Source organism: Erpetoichthys calabaricus, chromosome 4 (assembly GCF_900747795.2).
Source record: "Erpetoichthys calabaricus chromosome 4, fErpCal1.3, whole genome shotgun sequence".
In the NCBI taxonomy this organism is placed as follows: Eukaryota; Metazoa; Chordata; class Cladistia; order Polypteriformes; family Polypteridae; genus Erpetoichthys; species Erpetoichthys calabaricus.
This window is the reverse complement of record NC_041397.2, coordinates 159,666,963-159,687,313: the sequence shown is the minus strand read 5'-3', so window position 1 is coordinate 159,687,313 and position 20,351 is coordinate 159,666,963. Positions and strand designations below refer to the sequence as shown.

The following is a 20,351-nucleotide window of genomic DNA, read 5'->3' as shown; positions in this document are numbered from 1 at the left end:
CCCAGAGATATCCAACGTCCTAGCGGGAGGATCAGCTTTGAACAACTGCTCGAAGTAACCAGCCCAGTGGGTCACAACTGCAGTGTCGTGTAAGGATCGTTCCATCCCTGACTGCGACTCTCCGAGGAACAGATTCAGATGTGCATAATGCTTCGATTCCTCTGTAAGCTGGATGTGGGTCGCTAGACCACAGATGGTGTGTCACTTGCTCACAGATTTCTCTAACAAACGCGTCTTTATCTGCCCTCAGAGCCCTCGCAGCCGTCCTTCTCAGTTCCCGGTACAGACCAGAGTTGCCATTGAGCCGTGTGCTGCAACTCCTCTCGGTGATATCCAGGGTACCCTGCGAGATGAAACACCTCCTTCTCGGAACACCGGTAACACGAACACAACCCCTCAGCAACCTTCTGGGTCTTGTCACAGATGGTCTCCCACATCACATTAGGATCAAGCAGTCGCACCCAAATCTGCAAGTTCCTCACACAAACTGCATGCAAACTCATTAGAAACAGCCTGGTCTTGTAGTCTGGCCAAGTCCAGGCTAATTTTTCTAGTAGGTGGTAACCTGCTGGACCTAAGCTGGATCCCAAGAGTAGCAACAAGTCTGTGGTCAGAATTCATAAACTGGGCACTTCTGCAGACCTTGCAGTTTTGCAAGAGCCTCCAGCATCTGCCCACAAGGATGTGATTGATGTCCTTCACCGCACCACCAGTATTGGAGTACCAAGTCCAACGATGTGTTTCTGGGCACTGGAACGAGGATCCAGCGATTCACAGCCCCTGACCTTTTGCAAAGTCAAGGAACATGGGGCTACTTTCACCACGGTCAACAGACCCATGGAGACCGAGACAATCCTCATAGCCAGCCCTGTCAGTGCCAGTGGCCGCATTGAAGTCACCCATGACCAGAGGAGTGTCACCCCATGGGCACCCGTCAGCCACCGAGCGAAGCTGCGAATAAAATGTCTCTCTCACTGAAACGTCACTCACTGCGGTCAGAGCATACACTGCATACAGAGCAACAGACAAGGCACCCAGAGAGTGCCATAATCTGAGTCTCATAATTCGCTCATTGAAAGGAGTGACACCGGACACCATCAGAAGAAGCCTATCCACTACAGCAACAGCTACTCCCCGAGTATGACAGCCATCAGAGCGACCAGACCAATAAAAGGTGTATCCACCCACAAAGATCTGGCCAGTCCCTGGTCTGCGCACCTCGGAGAGTGCTGCCACTGAAATGCGGAGTTTACGCAGCTCCTCCAACAGCAGAGGAAGATGATCATCTTGCCGGAGAGACACGACATTCCATGTGCCTACCCGTATGGGCTGTCTCAAATTGGGACCCGACTGCTGCTGTGCAGCGTGCGATGCCTCTGCACCACACCAGTTCCGATCCCCAACAGACCTGACCCCATTGGCTCTCCAATGGTTTCGACTCTTCCAAGGATGGGGCTCCCGAGGGCTTTCCCCCATCCCCTTCATGATGTGAGCAGCCTTCCTATGGGTGGCTGCAGCAAAGCTATTCCCGTGGAGAGCAAAAAGGAGTATTTTCTGTTGTCTCAGAGCTGTGTGCGGTGTTTTTACGGTGGCTGGAGTGCCAATCCTGCCACCAACTCCCATGATTTCCCTGCAAGTTGGAGGACCGCTTGCAGGGCTGGATGCAGTTTAACGTCATAACGCAAGGATGCTGGACCCTATTCCAGCAAGCATAGGGTGGTGCAAGGCAGGAATAGTCCCTGGATAGGGCACCAGTCCAGAAAATCATTTTATAAATTAATTGCAGCTATTGATTTTGTTGATGTTTTCACTCTAATAAACCTAACATTTCTTTTCACCAAATAAATCTCTGTTCTATCAAAAATGTGTTTTCAGTACGATTATAAAATGCCATTTATATGTATTGTTTATATATCTGATTTTTAGATGTTGCTTTCTAATACTGTGTTTGATTTTGACACTTTCTACAAATTAACCATTCTATACATAATTTGTGTGTACCTTAAATTCCCATTTTACATGTCAAGGGTGAGATTTCAGAAGAGAATGAGTTGTATAAGGGATAATTAAGTTAATCATTTCACTTTCTTGTTGTGTCTGGACATGTCAAAAATACTACTGAAACAAAATACTACGGGGGGCAAAGGAGTTGCCATTTTTAATGAGTAGAAACCAATGAACTAGCTCATTGAAATGACTTAGTAAGGCTATTAATATTTTTTAATAATTTGAAAACTGTAAACATTATTTAAGGAGCAAATTAAATTATCTAAAATAATATATATTATTCGGTTAAAGAGATTTAAAGTGAATTTCAATGGACATGTTGGTGAAGGGAACAGAGTAGATGAGCAGATGATGGGTAGGTATAGTGTCAAGGAGAGGAATGAAGAAAGTCTGAGGATAGTGGATTTTGCAAAAACGACGGGCATGGCTGTGGTGAATACGTATTTTAAGAGGGAGGAACATAGGGTGATGTACAAGAGTGGAGGAAAATGCACACAGGTAGATTATATCCTATAGAGAACAGTCAAGCTGAAGGAGATTAAAGACTGCAAAGTGGTGGCAGGGGAAAGTGTAGTTAGGTTGCATAGGTTGGTGGTCTGTAGGATGATGTTGGAGATCAAGAAGAAGAGGAGGAGAGGGAGGGCAGTGCAAAGGATCAAATGATGGAAATTGAAAAAGGAAGACTGCAAGGTTGAGTTCAGGGAGGAGGTGAGACAGGCACTGGGTGGCAGTGAAGAGTTGCCAGACAGCTGGGCAACTGCAGCAGAAGTAGTAAGAGTGACAGCAAGAAGGGTGCTTGGTATGACATCTGGACAGAGGAAAGAAGAAAAGGAAACCTGGTAGTGGAATGGGGAAGTACAGGAGAATATACAGAGGAAGAGGATGGCGAAGAAGAAGTGGGATAGTCAGAGAGATGCAGAAAGTAGACAAGAGTACAAGAACATAAGGCGCAAGGTGAAGAGAGAGGTGGCGAAGGCTAAAGAAAAGGTGTCTGATGAGTTGTATGAGAGGCTGGACACTAAGGAGGGAGAAAAGGAGCTGTACCGATTGGCTAGACAGAGGGACCGAGCTGGGAAAGATGTGCAGCAGGTTAGGGTGATAAAGGATAAAGATGGAAATGTACTCACAAGTGAGGAGAGTGTGTTGAGCAGATGGAAAGAGTACTTTGAGAGGCTGATGAATGAAATGAATGAGAGAGAGAAGAGGTTAGATGATGTGGAGATAGTGAATCAGGAAGTGCACCGGATTAGCAAAGAGGAAGTAAGGACAGCTATGAAAAGGATGAAGAACAGAAAAGCCGCTGGTCCAGATGATATACCTCTAGAAGCGTGGAGGTGTTTAGGAGAGATGGCAATGGAGTTTTTAACCAGATTGTTTAATGGAATCTTGGAAAGTGAGAGGATGCCTGAGGAGTGGAGAAGAAGTGTACTGGTACCGATTTTTAAGAATAAGGGGGATGTGCAGAGCTGTAGTAACTACAGGGGGATAAAATTGATGAGCCACAGCATGAAGTTATGGGAAAGAGTACTGGAAGCTCTGTTAAGAAAGGAAGTGATGATTAGTGAGCAGCAGTATAGTTTCATGCCAGGAAGGAGCACCACAGATGCAATGTTTGCTCTGAGGGTGTTGATGGAGAAGTACAGAGAAGCCCAGAATGAGCTGCATTGCGTCTTTGTGGACCTGGAGAAAGCATATGACAGGGTGCCTCAAGAAGAATTGTGGTATTGTATGAGGAAGTCTGGAGTGGCAGAGAAGTATTTAGGAGTTGTACAGGATATGTACGAGGGAAGTGTGACAGTGATGAGAACTGGACAGGTTGACAGGCGAGATTAGACAGGAGTCCCCATTGACTATGTATGATGTTTGCTGATGACATTGTGATCTGTAGCGAGAGTAGGTGCAGGTCGAGGAGACCCTGGAGAGTTGGAGGTTTGCTCTAGAGAGGAAAGGAATGAAGGTCAGTAAGAACAAGACAGAATACATGTGTGTGAATGCAAGGGAGGTCAGAGGAATGGTAAGGATGCAGGGAGTAGAGTTGGTGAAGGTGGATGAGTTTAAATACTTGGGATCAACAATTCAGAGTAATGGGGATTGTGGAAGAGAGGTGAAAAAGAGAGTGAAGGCAGGGTGGAATGGGTGGAGAAGATTGTCAGGAGTGATTTGTGACAGACGGGTATCAGCAAGAGTGAAAGGGAAGGTCTACAAGACAGTAGTGAGACCAGCTATGTTATATGGGTTGGAGACGGTGGCACTGACCAGAAAGCAGGAGACAGAGCTGGAGGTGGCAGAGTTAAAGATGTTAAGATTTGCATTAGATGTGACATGGATGGACAGGATTAGAAATGAGTACATTAGAGGGTCAGCACAAGTTGGATGGCTGAGAGACAAAGTCAGAAAGGCGAGATTGTGTTGGTTTGGACATGTGCAGAGGAGAGATGCTGGGTATATTGGGAAAAGGATGTTATCAATAGAGCTGCCAGGCAAGAGGAAAAGAGGAAGGCCTAAGAGAAGGTTTATGGATGTGGTGAGAGAGGACATGCAGGTGGTGGGTGTAACAGATGCAGAAGATAGGACGATATGGAAGAAGATAATCTGCTGTGGCAAACCCTAACAGGAGCAGCCGAAAGAAGAAGAAGTTAAAGAGATGGTACATTTTGAAATCATGGCCTTGAAATATATTTTCCGATATCAGAGGTAATAACAAAAAAGGTACATTTTAGTCACATTCATAAATATATTTTACCCATATTTCATTAATCTATCACAAACATTAAAGAGTTAAACATTAGAATTTGAAGTGTAAAGAAGTCTGTCTGACATTAGATGAATACTCAACAGTACGTCTGCTTGCATTTTCATTTATTTCTTTCCATTAGATAACTAATAGTAACTAATCATGTCAGAAATGACAAATGTTATACTAATTGCTAATGTATTACAACTCGATTGAATATACTTCATGTAACCGTTTTCAAAAATAAAGAAAAGAAAAGCTGAATTTTTTAATTAAATACTAGGAAATCTGAAGGTGATGAAAAATGAACTTACGTAGTTTTCATCCAGATTTCTCTGTCCATTATTGCTGCTGTTGTTATACTTCCAGTCACTGGATCAATTCTGAAAAGTCCACTCATTGAAGATGACTGAATGGAGTAAGTTACCTGACCATTCTGACCCTGGTCTACATCATCTGCCAAAACCTGTCAATATTTAAAAGCTTTAAATTAAATGTAACACTATATATTGCATAAAAACACTTGAAAACAAACAAGTAAAGAATGTTATTTCTAAAATTTGTAATTGGCAGGGAGAGACAGAAAAGAAGAAAGATGAAGAGATACTATGTGTCTACAGAAATGTAATCATGATCATCCAACAGATCTAGCAGAACTGAGTGATTTTCCTGAAATCACTGAAATTTCATCTTATGATCAAACATTAATTTACGAATGTCTCCAAAATCTGCTGTAACCAAATTAGCATTTTAAATTCTTAGTAACCTACATGCTTCCAACCAACCTTTTACTCACTAAATGCTTCTGAAACTGGATAAATCTTGCACCAACTGCAGCAAAAGACAATAGGTGCCAGACAGACTTACATAAAATTAATAAGCTGCATTTATATAGCATCTTTCCCAAGCACAAAGCTCTTTGCAAATATTCAAAAGGATGCAACAGGGATAAAAACAAAGCAGCCAATCAAATAAATACTGGATACAAGCTAATAAAAATTAAACACCAAATAAAACGTAAATAAATGAAACACAAAGTTCTACATTAAAATAAATGTTCTGAGCAGTCCTGTGTAAAGGTATCAGCAAAATTAGTAAATGTACAATAACAATCAATCAACAATTATCTGAATTTGTAGTAGTAAGATTTATAACTGACTTGTTCATACAATGTTCATGATGAATTGCAATATTTAGTTTGTGTCATTACATTGTATAGATAAATTAAGTTCATTGACATAATATTTGTCTCTGCACGCTGATATACAGATAATATTTCAATATTCTTTAAAAGCTTTGAAAAATCTTTTTCCTAATGCTTGATTTACCATGACAGAGACATTTTCATTGTTGCAACTGGTTATTGAAACAGTCAAAAAAGAAAAGGAAGGGCAGGTTGGTACTCCTGGGGGGAAAGTATGGCTGCAATAAAGAAAACCTAAGAATTTTGTGTTGGTGTCTCCAGCCAAACCACACCGTTGCACCTCTGAGATAAATTATTAGGTTGTAGTTGATATCCAACTCATACTTCCACTCTCTTGGGCCTAGTCATACCTGCATAAGGTTCTCTGCATTGAAGTGTGGGAATCTTACTACATAATGAAACTTGTTCTGCCCCACATCTTGTTAGTTAAGACTGTTATTTGTTGAACTGTGCTCCCCCTTCATCTTGTCATTTATTAACACACCAGTCAGTCACGTCCCACACTCTCAGTAGCGCTATAAAATTCTATGAAACTCACGTAAAGCACGTAGGTCCCCTAATAAACCTTTGAATACAATACACCCCATGTCTCTCAAGTAGGCAACCCTTTATCTCGTTTTGGTCACGTCCAAAACGTATCCTTAGCGTATATAAACCCCTGGGTCTGGTTAGTTGTGCTACACAGCATTTGAACCTCTGTCTACGCGCTTCTCTTTGTCTTGATCCAACCGTGGAAACCACTCGCCTTGTAAGTATCTTTTAAAGCTTTACTGTTTAATGTACACTGTCTGCTATGTACTGCATTGCTTTGTGAATCATTCTTTATCGTCTTTGATTGTACACCTGTAAATGACTGTATGTTTCTTTTGTATATATTTCAGTTTACAACGAGGTACGTCCAGTAAAAGCCTTCAAGAAAGCTCGCTCACCCCTTGTCGTTTTTTATGTGGATGTGCCGAGTTGTTTAAGCTCTCTGCGGCCGCGTTGCACGGACAGCGCGGAGTGAGGCAGAAAAGTAAAAAGGCGATTCCACGCCGCGGGACAGACTGCAAGAGAATCGTTAAGACAGCTAAGTTAAGGAACGTTCTGGCCACGCGGATCAAAGAAGGATCCTACGGCAACATAGTAAAAGGGCAATTCCATGGCGCGGGACGGACCGCAGAACATTGCTCTTCACCTGCTAAGTAAAGGGACGTTCGTGCCAGGGATCAAAGGGAGGATCTCTGGGCAACTTGGCTGAAAGACAGTATTCACACCGCAAATCGGAGTGCAGCATCTCCACGGCATCTTTTAAATCAACTCCGCATACTGACCAGTTGAAGCGCAACATGGAGAAGGTATGCGAAACCGACGCTGCTTCTGTGGCCAGTTCAAGACACACGCGCTATTCCAACACCTCAGCAAAAAGTTCCGCGGCCAAAGCTCGTGCGTTGGCTGAAGCTGCGCGTGCACGCGCATCATTTGCAGAGAAAGAGCTTGCCATTAAAAGAGAACAAGCAAGAATGGAGGCGGAGAGACTTGCACTGGCGGCAGCACTAGAGGCTCTTCTGTCCGAAAAGGAAGCTGCTGCCGCAATAGCAGAAGCGGAAATATTAGAAGCTGCAACAGATTTACTAAATGATGAGATCCGCAGCCGCCGAAGCTCATCTCAAGCTAAGGGAGGGACAGCAGAGTATGTACGGGAGCAGAGTGTATGGCTCACACTTGACGCTGTCACCTCTCAGCCTAACTCAACTACATGCATAGAAATGGAAAAATCACCTGCAGCACAACAGGACGTCATATTGAGAAGTCCTTCACGCATCTCAGGTGACCACCCGTTTTCTATGAAGGTTCAGGCAGGTGAAAGTGCAGATGTCCAAAGAGTGTCATCACATTTACCACACGCCACTTACCCAGAAGGACTGCCTGATCAGCACATCCAGACCCCTCCTTTAAAGAGCAGCCCTCTCACGGAACAAGCCTTAAACACAGGACTGTTCCCCCAGCATAACCAGTATTCTATGCAGCAGGTCCAGGCTTCTGACATGGTTGACTTTGCAAAGTATTTGGCACGCAGGGAACTTGTTACAACTGGACTTCTAAAGTTTGATGACCAACCTGAGAACTACAGAATGTGGCAGTCATCCTTTATAAACGTTACCCGAGGGTTAGACCTGACTGCCACTGAGGAGCTGGATCTGTTAATAAAGTGGCTGGGGAAAGAATCAGCCGAACACGTCCGCAGAATCAGAGCTGTTCATATAAATAATCCAAGGACAGCTCTTAAAATGGTCTGGGATAGACTGGCAGAATGTTATGCTGCCCCGGAAGTGATAGAAAATATTCTGTTTAAGAAACTAGAGAACTTCCCACGCATATCCAGCAAAGATTATGTCCGGCTCAGAGACCTAGGAGACCTCCTCATGGAGTTGCTGTGTGCAAAAGAAGATGGATATCTACCTGGTCTTGCTTACTTAGATACAGCTCGTGGAATTAATCCAATTGTGGAAAAATTACCTCACAGCATCCAAGAAAAATGGATATCAGCAGGTTCAAGGTTTAAAGAGGAACATGACATGTGCTACCCTCCTTTCTCTTATTTCACAAAGTTTATATGCAATGAAGCCAGAACCAGGAATGACCCAAGCTTCGCACTATCTGGCGGTTATAGTGACCCAGGCAGGCATGGCAAACCTTTGTATAAGAATTTTAATCAAAAGGCTCAGATATCTGTCCATAAAACAGATGTTGTCCCATCTATGGTTTCAAGTACACTTAAACCAGGAAAAAAAGATGAACTCATGAAGTACTGCCCCATCCACAACAAGCCTCATCCCCTGGCAAACTGTAGAGGTTTTAGAGAAAAGACCATAGACATAGGCAAGACATATCTGAAAGAGAATCGTATATGTTTTAGATGCTGCGCTTCATCTTTTCACATAGCAAGAAACTGTAAGTTGGAGCTGAAGTGCAAGGAGTGCGAGAGCGACAGACACAGCACAGCCATGCATCCAGGCCCTGCTCCCTGGTCATCAAAATCTGATGCACAGGAGTCCAGACATGAGGCTAATGAAGAAGAAGACCTCAGCAGCTCACCTACAGTTTCTTCTCACTGCACTAAAGTATGTGGCCAGGATCTACAGGCACTTTCATGCTCAAAGATATGCCTTGTTAAAGTGTATCCACAAGGGCAGCCCGAGAAGACAGTTAAAATGTATGCCATTCTGGACGATCAGAGCAACCGCTCGCTAGTGAGATCAGAATTCTTTGATATGTTTGACATTCAAAGCAGCCCATTCACATACTCTTTGAGAACCTGTGCTGGAGTTATGGAGACAATTGGCAGGAAAGCAGTTGGTTTCCAAATAGAGGCTGTGAATGGCGGAGTAAGTATAGCCCTGCCTCCACTTATCGAATGCAATGAGATTTTGAACAATCGCTCTGAAATACCAACACCAGAGGCAGCACGTCACCACCCTCACTTACAGTCTGTGGCATGCCACATCCCAGAATTGGATAATAATGCCCATATTCTGCTACTGCTTGGAAGAGACGTCATCAGAGTACACAAAGTGAGGCAGCAAATTAATGGCCCTCATAATGCACCCTTTGCTCAAAAACTCGATCTAGGTTGGGTTCTTGTTGGCGAAGTTTGCCTGGGAAATGCTCACAAGCTGGCAGTTTGTACTTTCAAGACAAGTGTGCTGGAAAATGGACGACCTTCACTTTTCACGCCTTGCTATAACCACCTTTACTTGAGAGAAAGGGCGACTTACGGCGGGGAGCCAACACCATTGGCCCTTTTGATCAAGTCTGCACACGATGTGCTGGGCAAGTCAATATTTGAGAGAACTAAAAATGACAACAAATTTGCCCTCTCCATGGAAGATCAAGTCTTTTTAAAAATCATGGAAAAGGAACTTAACAGAGATGAAGTGAATAGCTGGGTTGCACCACTCCCTTTCAAATCTCCCAGACCTCGTCTCCCCAATAATCGTGAACAGGCTCTTTCTCGCCTTGTCTCTCTGCAGCATTCTTTAGACAGAAGACCCGAGATGAAAAGGCAGTTCACCAGCTTTATGGGGAAAATATTCGAGAATGGACATGCAGAGCCAGCCCCTCCACTGAAAGAAGGGGAGGAATGCTGGTACCTGCCAATTTTTGGAATATATCATCCACAGAAGCCTGGTCAAATAAGGGTAGTTTTTGACTCCAGTGCGCAGTACTGTGGCATGTCACTAAACAGTGTTCTACTGAAAGGACCAGACTTAAATAATTCTCTGCTTGGCGTGTTGATCCGTTTCAGAAAGGAACCCGTAGCAGTAATTGCAGACATTGAGCAAATGTTCTATTGTTTCATGGTGAGAAAAGACCACCGGAAATATCTGAGGTTTCTGTGGCATCAAGACAATGACACAACTAAAGACATAACTGAATATCAGATGCGAGTGCATGTTTTTGGAAATAGTCCTTCCCCTGCAGCTGCCATCTATGGGTTGAGACGAGCAGCTGAGGAAGGTGAACATGAGCATGGAGCAGATACACGGCAGTTTATACAGAGACATTTTTATGTAGACGATGGTCTTATTTCTCTGCCAACGGAAACTGAAACCTGCTAAAACGGACACAAGCATCTTTGGCACAATCTAACCTAAGGCTACACAAAATCGCTTCAAACAGTACCTTAGTAATGAAAGCCTTTACAGCAGATGACCTAGCCAAAAGCATAAAAGACTTGGATATTACTAAAGAGATTCTTCCAGCCCAAAGAAGTCTAGGACTCAGTTGGGAGATAGAATCTGACACATTTACATTTACAATTTCAGAAGGAGAAAAACCATTCACACGTCGTGGAGTTTTATCCACCGTCAACAGCCTTTTTGACCCCCTTGGTCTAGTAGCCCCAGTAACTGTACAAGGGAGAGCTTTGCTGCGAAAAATCTCCCATGGCCCTGGCAACTGGGATACCCCACTTTCAAAGGATAAATTGGAGGAGTGGAAGATCTGGCAAAACTCTCTACAGGATTTAAAATATCTTCATATCCCACGTACATATGCTCCTCATGGCCTGGCCCAGGCAAAGCATACTGAATTGTGTGTCTTCTCGGATGCATCTAATGTGGCCATTGGTGCAGTAGCATACCTTAAAATTACCACCAAGAGTGGACAGTGTCATGTGGGATTTGTTCTGGGAAAAGCCAAATTGACCCCCCAGCCACAACCAACCATACTGCGCCTTGAACTGTGTGCAGCAGTACTCGCAGTAGAAATGGCAGAACTCATTCTAGATGAGATGGATTTCCAGCCAGACTCAGTCAAGTTCTACTGCGACAGTAAAGTCGTTCTCGGCTACATATTTAATGAGACCAGGCGTTTCTTTGTGTATGTACACAACAGAGTCCAACGCATTCGTCAGACGACAAAGCCAGAGCAGTGGCATTATGTTCCCTCAGATCAGAATCCTGCCGATATTGCAACAAGATCAGTACCGGCTTCTCAGCTTGCCAACACCTTTTGGTTTACCGGACCAGCCTTTCTATACAAGCAACAACAAATTTCTCATGAAGCACGAGAAAACTTTGAACTTATCCATCCTGAGCTAGACGCAGAAGTACACCCACAAATAACCAGCTTCATCACTCTGACTAGAGAGAAACCACTCAGTCCTAAGCGCTTCCAACGCTTCTCCACCTGGCATTCTGCCCAGAGAGCTGTTGCACTTCTCATTCATATAGTCCGTTCTTTCAAGTCATGCTCTGACTCACACAGAAACTGTAATGGCTGGCATTGGTGTAACAAACCGCGTACCCCAGATGAGCTCACTGCTGCAAGGAATGTTATTCTTAAGTCAGTCCAGAGAGAGGCATACTCAAATGAAATTGATTCACTCACAGCAAAGAGGAACCTCCCCATAAGCAGTTCTCTTCTTAAACTCCACCCTATGCTGAATGATGGCTTTATCAAGGTAGGGGGGGCGACTGAAGCATGCAGATATCGACCAAAGCGAAAAGAACCCTATTATACTCCCAAGGCAAAGTCATGTTACAGCTTTGTTAGTGGAGCACTATCACAAAGACGTGCAACACCAGGGCCGTCTATTCACAGAAGGAGCCATTCGAGCATCGGGTCTGTGGGTAGTTGGTGGTAAGAGACTTGTAAGTTCTGTTCTTCATCTTTGCACCACCTGTCGTAAGCTCAGAGGCAAGATGGAAAAACAAATGATGGCAGACCTTCCCCAAGAACGCATCAACACATCCCCTCCTTTCACCTATGTAGGATTAGATGTGTTTGGCCCATGGTCAGTTACCACACGACGCACAAGAGGAGGTGTGGCTCAAAACAAGCGTTGGGCAATACTCTTCACTTGCATGAGCACTAGAGCTGTGCATATTGAAGTAGTAGAATCCATGGACACTGGTAGTTGTATCAATGCCTTGCGAAGATTTTTTGGAATACGTGGCCCTGCAAAGCAACTCAGGTCTGACTGCGGAACAAACTTTATTGGAGCTAGCAGGGAACTAGGATTTGTAAAAGACCCTGAGAAACGTCTGAGCATCCTACGATACTTAAGCGGACAGGGATGCACTTGGGAATTCAACCCCCCTCACGCGTCACACATGGGAGGTGCTTGGGAACGTATGATTGGCATGACACGTAGAATACTTGACTCTATGTTTCTACAGAACAGACAGTCTCACCTCACTCATGAAGTCCTTTGCACCTTTCTGACAGAAGTATCTGCAATACTAAAAGCCAGACCACTTGTCCCAATTTCCTCTGACCCAGAGATGCCATTTTTATTGAGCCCTGCCATGCTGCTTACCCAGAAAACTGGTGTGTCAGCACCTCCAGGTAATTTCACAAGGAATTACCTTTTTAAAAGCCAGTGGAGACAAGTACAAGCCATGGCAAATGAATTCTGGACACGATGGAGACGTGAATACCTCCCTACTCTGCAAAACAGGTGGAAATGGGCCCACCCATCTAGAAATTTACAAATAGGAGACATTGTTTTGCTAAAGGAGAATCAACTATCACGCAATGAATGGCCTATGGGATTAATCACCTCAGTATTCCCTAGCAGTGATGGCACCATAAGAAAAATAGAAGTTAAAACTGCCTCTCAAGGCATCTCCAAAAACTTTATCAGGCCTATCACAGAAGTCATTCTAATATTCCCTAAAAAAGACGGATAAGTTTATACAATATTTGCCTCTATGTACTGTTTAGTGATATAATGATATAGTGATATAATCTTAAGCATCCGGCGCCGCCGTGAGTGGCAGCCTTTTCAGCAGCTCCGTGTATGACTGTATATGTATGTGTACTTTTCTACTTTTATTTTTTGTGAATTTCCCATTGGGATTAATAAAGTATCTATCTATCTATCTATCTATCTATCTATCTATCTATCTATCTATCTATCTATCTATCTATCTATCTATCTATCTATCTATCTATCTATCTATCTATCTATCTATCTATCTATCTATCTATCTATCTAATGTTATTATATCAGACGGGGAGTGTTCTTCCCCACATCTTGTTAGTTAAGACTGTTATTTGTTGAACTGTGCTCCCCCTTCATCTTGTCATTTATTAACACACCAGTCAGTCACGTCCCACACTCTCAGTGGCGCTATAAAAGTCTATGAAACTCACGTAAAGCACGTAGGTCCCCTAATAAACCTTTGAATACAATACACCCCATGTCTCTCACGTAGGCAACCCTTTATCTCGTTTTGGTCACGTCCAAAACGTATCCTTAGCGTATATAAACCCCTGGGTCTGGTTAGTTGTGCTACACAGCATTTGAACCTCTGTCTACGCGCTTCTCTTTGTCTTGATCCAACCGTGGAAACCACTCGCCTTGTAAGTATCTTTTAAAGCTTTACTGTTTAATGTACACTGTCTGCTATGTACTGCATTGCTTTGTGAATCATTCTTTATCGTCTCTGATTGTACACCTGTAAATGACTGTATGTTTCTTTTGTATATATTTCAGTTTACAACGAGGTACGTCCAGTAAAAGCCTTCAAGAAAGCTCGCTCACCCCTTGTCGTTTTTTATGTGGATGTGCCGAGTTGTTTAAGCTCTCTGCGGCCGCGTTGCACGGACAGCGCGGAGTGAGGCAGAAAAAAACTTATTTACTCATCTTCATTTAAGAACTGTGGAAAAATAAGACATTATGTAAACTATATACATAAACAATTTACAAATTGCCACCAAAGGTCCCTGTGTCCGAAAAGAGAATAAAAGCACATTTTGAGGTGCAGACACTTACTTCACTATCCCATCTCAATTGCATGCCTTAGTAGACAACATTTTGTTGTCACCTAAAAGAATAAGCTATTCTTTAGAAAAGTGTGGATGTTTTTTATATTGTGAGCTTGTCATTTCTTTTGCATTCACCTTTGAAACAATAGGTGACCAATTTTGTGCTTATTTATTTGCTTTGACTTAACTGGTTGTTAAATAACTCCATGTTGTACTCCAGCACAATGTGTAGAGTATACGTCCATGTAGGTTATGCTCAAGGTTTATAATGTACTGGTGAGGCCTCATCTGGTGAACTGTGTACAGTTTTGATCTCCAAGTTACAAAAAGGACATAACAGCAATTGAAAGAGTCCAGAAAAGAGTGACTAGGCTGATTCCAGGGGTACAGGGGATAAAGTATAAGAAAACCTTAAGAGCTGAGTCTTTTCAGTTTAAGCAAAAGAAAATTAAGAGGAATCATGCCTCTTCTGTTTAAAATTATGAAAGGGATTACGAAGTGAATTAGTACAGTGGATCGAGACTGTTATTTTAAAATTAGTTCATCAGTAACCCGGGTGACACAGCTGGAAACTTGCTAAGGGTAAATTTTGCACAAACATTAGTAAGTTTTCCTTTACACAGAGAACCACAGACACCAAGTAGTGTGGTAGAGAGTAGGACTTTAGGGACTTTCAAAATTAGACTTGATGTTATTTTAGAAGAATTAAGTGGATAGGAACAGCAAGCGTTGTTGGGCTGAATGGTCTGTTCCCATCTACATTGTTCTAATGTTTATCTCTTACTGCTTTTCACAAAATCATTTCAATCCACCCAGGGACCAATAATATTACCATATAATGAAAGGTAGTCCAGTTATTTGGTTTTTCAATTAATTTGTGATGCTTTCTTGCTAAGTGACTTCAGGAGTGGGGAACTACTTTATACTCACTCGTGAAATGTCTGATTAAGAGAAGTGTTGGAAAACCCACAAAAAAAAGAGCATGTACATTACATACAGTATATACATGATATAGATTCATTGCTTTTGGGAAACACTCCCCTGTAGTCTATGAAGTCAGTAACAGAATACAGATTGTTAACGGATCGCCAATATAGTCTATATATTAATCTCTTTAAATTGCCCATAACAAAACAGAATTTAAGATACACTACCAAATCTTTTTTAAACTTAAGAAAAAATATTCCAAGTAAGGTAAAGAAATTGTAAGGAGTATCTTATAACAATTTTTTTTCATGTAGCACAATCTTTAAACATTGTCATCAAATCAATGACTTTATAAGATGCAATTCAATATTTTGGATAGCTTGACAAATGTGCTATGCATTTTTGATGATACTTGCATCAACAGGGTAAAAATCTGTGAATGTACTACTGCAGACCACACTAGTCGTTCAAGTAGAACTACTGTATATGAAGTGTATTTATTAAAAAAAAATACCAAAAAAAAACCAGTAACAGAACAGACAACCTATTTCACTTTTATTTTTTGCCAGTTTTCAGGCAATAAATTACTTCTGTTTTTACGAAATTATGAGTTTAAAGGACAGGGTTGGGAATGTGGGAAAGTACATATAATACTGTGAAAGCAGTATACACCATGATTATTTCTGACCATATTTCCTGGGAGCAATGGAAAAGTAAACCAAAGTTACCTGAATGATAGGAAAGTTATATTCATGTCCCTCTTTAATGTAAACAAAGTAATTTTGTAGCTGGAATCGTGGTAAATTGTCATTGACATCCTGTAAGTTCAAATTTAGAGCCATAAAGGAAAAAGATGAAGTTGACTCTGCTTTCACTACAAGTCGTAATCGGGGTGTCTGTTCAAAGTCCAGCCCATTGGAATTCTGTACCTTGATCTCACCTATATGTTAAACAAACAAAATATGGTTAGTGTCCACTTCTAAGTAAAGTATGTATAAAGAAATGTGGAATTTTTAACACAAAGAAAATTTGGTAGAAGAATATAAGGTATATTTCATTTGTCAAAAAATAACTGAAAATTCATACAGTACATATATTGTATACATATAATATATGCATAAATAAAAATAATCAGACAAGCAAGAGTAGGTGGTATAATTTCTAAAAATAAGAACTGGTCTGGGAATCAAAACAAACAGAAAACTGGTGCCTACAAATCTAATAAAGAAGCAAGAAAGATTGTCTGTCTCAATGTAGTCACACCGCAGAAAGGAAGAGTAATTATCCAAAAGCTACAGTTTCGGTGATTAATAAAAAAAATTTTAATGCGTGAACATGATTAGAAAAATTAAGGAAAACCCTAAAACAGTAAATTCTAATTTAATTTGGAACATAATTATATCAATGATGTGAGAAATGTGGCAACACTATCATGTTATCCACATGTTACTGACACTACTATTATAACCAGAATCAGAAAGGGAAAGGGTGTTTACATTCCACGTATATCTATGATTTCCAAATAATTCCCTTTCAAATTTAAACAAGGGCGGCACGGTAGCGCAGTGGTAGCGCTGCTGCCTCGCAGTTAGGAGACCCGGGTTCGCTTCCCGGGTCCACCCTGCGTGGAGTTTGCATGTTCTCCCCGTGTCTGCGTGGGTTTCCTCTGGGCGCTCCGGTTTCCTCCCACAGTCCAAAGACATGCAGGTTAGGTAGATTGGCGATTCTAAATTGGCCCTAGTGTGTGCTTGGTGTTTGTGTGTGTCCTGCGGTGGGTTGGCACCCTGCCCAGGATTGGTTCCCTGCCTTGTGCCCTGTGTTGGCTGGGATTGACTCCAGCAGACCCCCATGACCCTGTGTTCGGATTCAGTGGGTTGGAAAATGGATGGATGGATGGATGGAAATTTAAACAACTTCAATTTCCACTACATCTTACATTTGCGATGTCCATAAATTAAGCGAAAAACAATCATTTAAAGTTACTGGAGTTTACCTCAAACAACTGTGCTGTTCACACAGCCAGCTATGTGTCACCTGTTCCGGAGTAGGATCTGGAGAGAATTTATTCAATCTTGCTCATAACGGGAAAATGTAAAACGTTGTGTATCATAAGGTACTCTTAATCTGTTATTTGTTAATAATGTCAGTCTGACTTTTGAACAATATTTGAATAATAAATTCATTGGCAAATAATAAATGGAAACTGTTTCACTTTTTTCAACCCGAGCAACAGTACAGTATTTTACTAAAACATGTGTGTGTAACTGGACACTGAGATTGACTTGTGCCCTGTACAGGACTGGTTCCTGCCTTCTGACCGACACTACTGTACATTCTGGCTCACTGGGGCCCTGAAATGGATTAATGTTATGTTAAGAATTATTTTGATTGACTTTAAAAATCACAGTGATGAAAACTTGTTGCCCTCTAAAATGTGGTACTATAGGAATTTTAAATAATTCTCATATATTTACCAAGGCTGATGGATGATGAAGTGTCTACAGTAATATAAATGTGACACTTAAAAACACAATTAAATCAGTAAATTGTTATTTCATAAAAAACATCAAGAGTAACTTCAAGAGCATAGATAAAACACATGGATGTAGCCAATGAAGACATTCTATGTAACATAATGAAAAAAAAGCAAAAACCTTTGCATTCTTAAAAAGATGCAGTAGCTTCTCACTTCCAAATATCAGCACTTTGCACAAACACTGTGTCAAATTTACATTGCTCTGAATCACTGCACATAAGTTTTTTTTCAATGCAAACACATGACCTTATGAAAAAATATATTCATATTTTACAGCTGAACTACACTGCTTTTATTTTTTAAATCTTGTATAGTCGCAACTTCGCTACTTCCATCATCTTTGTGCAATGTACACACAGCTAAACCAAAGATACTTGAGTGTTGCTAGACTGGGACTGTTTCCGTCCCATTGGACTGAATTCAACTGGATTGTGCAGGTAATATGTGCAATCTGACAACACTGAACTTAACCAAATGGATAAATGGTACTCACTGAAACATTAACAGACCGATCTTGAACTACAGGAAAAAAAGTATTTACAAAAAAATAATGTTATATAAACTGAAAGTATTATTTTATGAAGGTCTTATACTGTACATCTTGTGTATCTTGTAAAAGTAGTGAAAAACGCTAAAAGTAGTACAAGCACCAAGTGAACAACAGTTGTTACATTAAACTTCTGAATGTCTATTAATTTACAGCTAAAACAACACTTTATTTCTGGTACAGCCCAATATCACACAATGAATGCCTCAATATGTTTTATCAGGCTGTTTTTTGACAACCCCCCAGCTCTGACTCCCTAAACCTTTGTAGGGAAAAAAATGGAAGAAACTTTGGAATGGGAAAGGCAGTTCTGAGAGAGATCTTCTTCCAGGTAGGTTGAGCATGCAATGGGTGTCAAAAAATGGGGTAAGTACAACATACAAAACAGAACACAAGTAATCTTCTTCACAGAGCAAGATGGCCAAGCTACTGTTTTCTAGGTTGATAGCAAGAATAAATTTCATTTCTTGTGGCTAAGCACTTTTCTACATTTGTTATATGCCGCTATCAGTAGCTCAGCACCAGCAGTAATGATACTTATCTTTATTGCATTTTGCAGTCTTCACCTGTGAACAAATCTCTGGATGTTGGGTTCACATTGTTAGTTTCCTGCAGGCACTTCAACCTCTTTTACGCTATCCTGCAACTGTTTATTGTCCCTTTTCTCAAATGAGTTCTGACCAAGCAAACACAACAGGATATTATCCAGATCCTCAAAAGAGTGTGTGATTTCTACAGTACAGATGAGGAACAACTGCTGACTGAGCTGAGAGTGTCCCGCTCTTCATTTGCCTTAACCAGGAATAATGGACAACCCTGCTGGCAACCTAAAACAAAATGAGGTTGAAGCTGACTCTCTCTGTTTGATCAACTAAAAATTTATGATACATTATCTGTCATAACAGCCTCATCCGAAACCTCATTTTTGAAGCTGAAACTTTTGAAGTCAAAACCTCACAGTAGCCATGGTGAGGAGACGCTTTCTGATCTCATGATATGCACTGAATAAGGCATTGTCAAAGAGCAATCTAAATTTATTGACCTATCCAAACAGATGTCTACAAGGAGAATTTTCTAATAAATTTAGAAACAACTTAAAGAATGAATAGAAAAGTAAAAGCAGTTTTATTTCCTTTACTTCCTATTACATAGGGTACATAACAATTTGCTGTACATTTTGTAAACTTATGTAATTTTTTTCTTTTTTGTTAGAGACAAGCTTTTAAGTTAAAAAAGTTACCTTTTGATATTTTGGAAAATAAGAATACACAGTTTAATATCAAAAATTTTCATTAACATTCATTCCAAAGACTGGTTACTACAATGAACAGAATGACCAGGTATTAGTATAATTACATTACAAACAAACAAACAAACAAAATTGTTTTATTATAGACTTTAAATTTCCACAATGTGCCTAAGAGTTTTGTCCTTGCCCGTCTCTGCACACCACTGCTCTGGATATATTTTTAGACAGAAAAGTATGTGTTGCTTGGGGTAAGATATTGGCAAGGGTTTTTTGTCTTCTACAGCTTGAAGAAAACCACATCAGCCAACAGACATGCTCAATTGAGAGTTTGGCAGATACGGCGTCAAACAGCAACATCCAATGGCCAGCACAAAAATCCTGCTTCACACATTAGCTTTCTTCTTACTGTACATTTCTAACATTGTATGGCTATTAAGCATGAACTAACTTCTAAGTTTAAACAGTATAGCTCAAAATCCTGCATGTACAGCAGTTAAATTAGACAGGTAAAAGTAGTAAAATGTGCATAAAAGGTAAAAACATTGATACCATATCATGTACATTCATGACATTGCAAAGTCATTGTTGTGTCACGTACATGCCTTGCAAGGCCACCTACTGTAAATATGCTGAGCTATATACCTTCAAACTTTGAACCTATTTCATCCAGTTTATGGTCATTGTACAGACTAGAGCCAATTATCGCACCTTCAGGTGTTGAAATCTTGAATTCATAGGACACAAACAGATAACCCCCCCCCCCCACACACACACATCTATTCCTACTTGGCTAATATAGAGTCACCAATTTACCTAAAGTATTTACCTCTTTTAGGATGTAGGAGGAAAATTCTTAGAGCAGGATCAATGACGTAGTAAAGCTAACCA

The 20,351-nt window shown here is 41.1% G+C and overlaps 1 protein-coding gene across 1 annotated transcript in view; it reads right to left on the bottom strand.

The window, feature by feature from the left end:
- The window catches only part of LOC114641417 (protocadherin-16), a 237,387-nt gene that overhangs the window by 38,568 nt on the left and 178,468 nt on the right, over nucleotides 1–20,351 (bottom strand). Inside the window, exons 15-16 of the mRNA XM_028790469.2 lie at nucleotides 15,860–16,071; nucleotides 5,056–5,207 (exon numbers count right to left, since the gene is read on the bottom strand). Of these exons, the coding sequence (XP_028646302.2) occupies nucleotides 5,056–5,207; nucleotides 15,860–16,071 (364 nt within the window). The remainder of the gene's footprint in view (nucleotides 1–5,055; nucleotides 5,208–15,859; nucleotides 16,072–20,351) is intronic.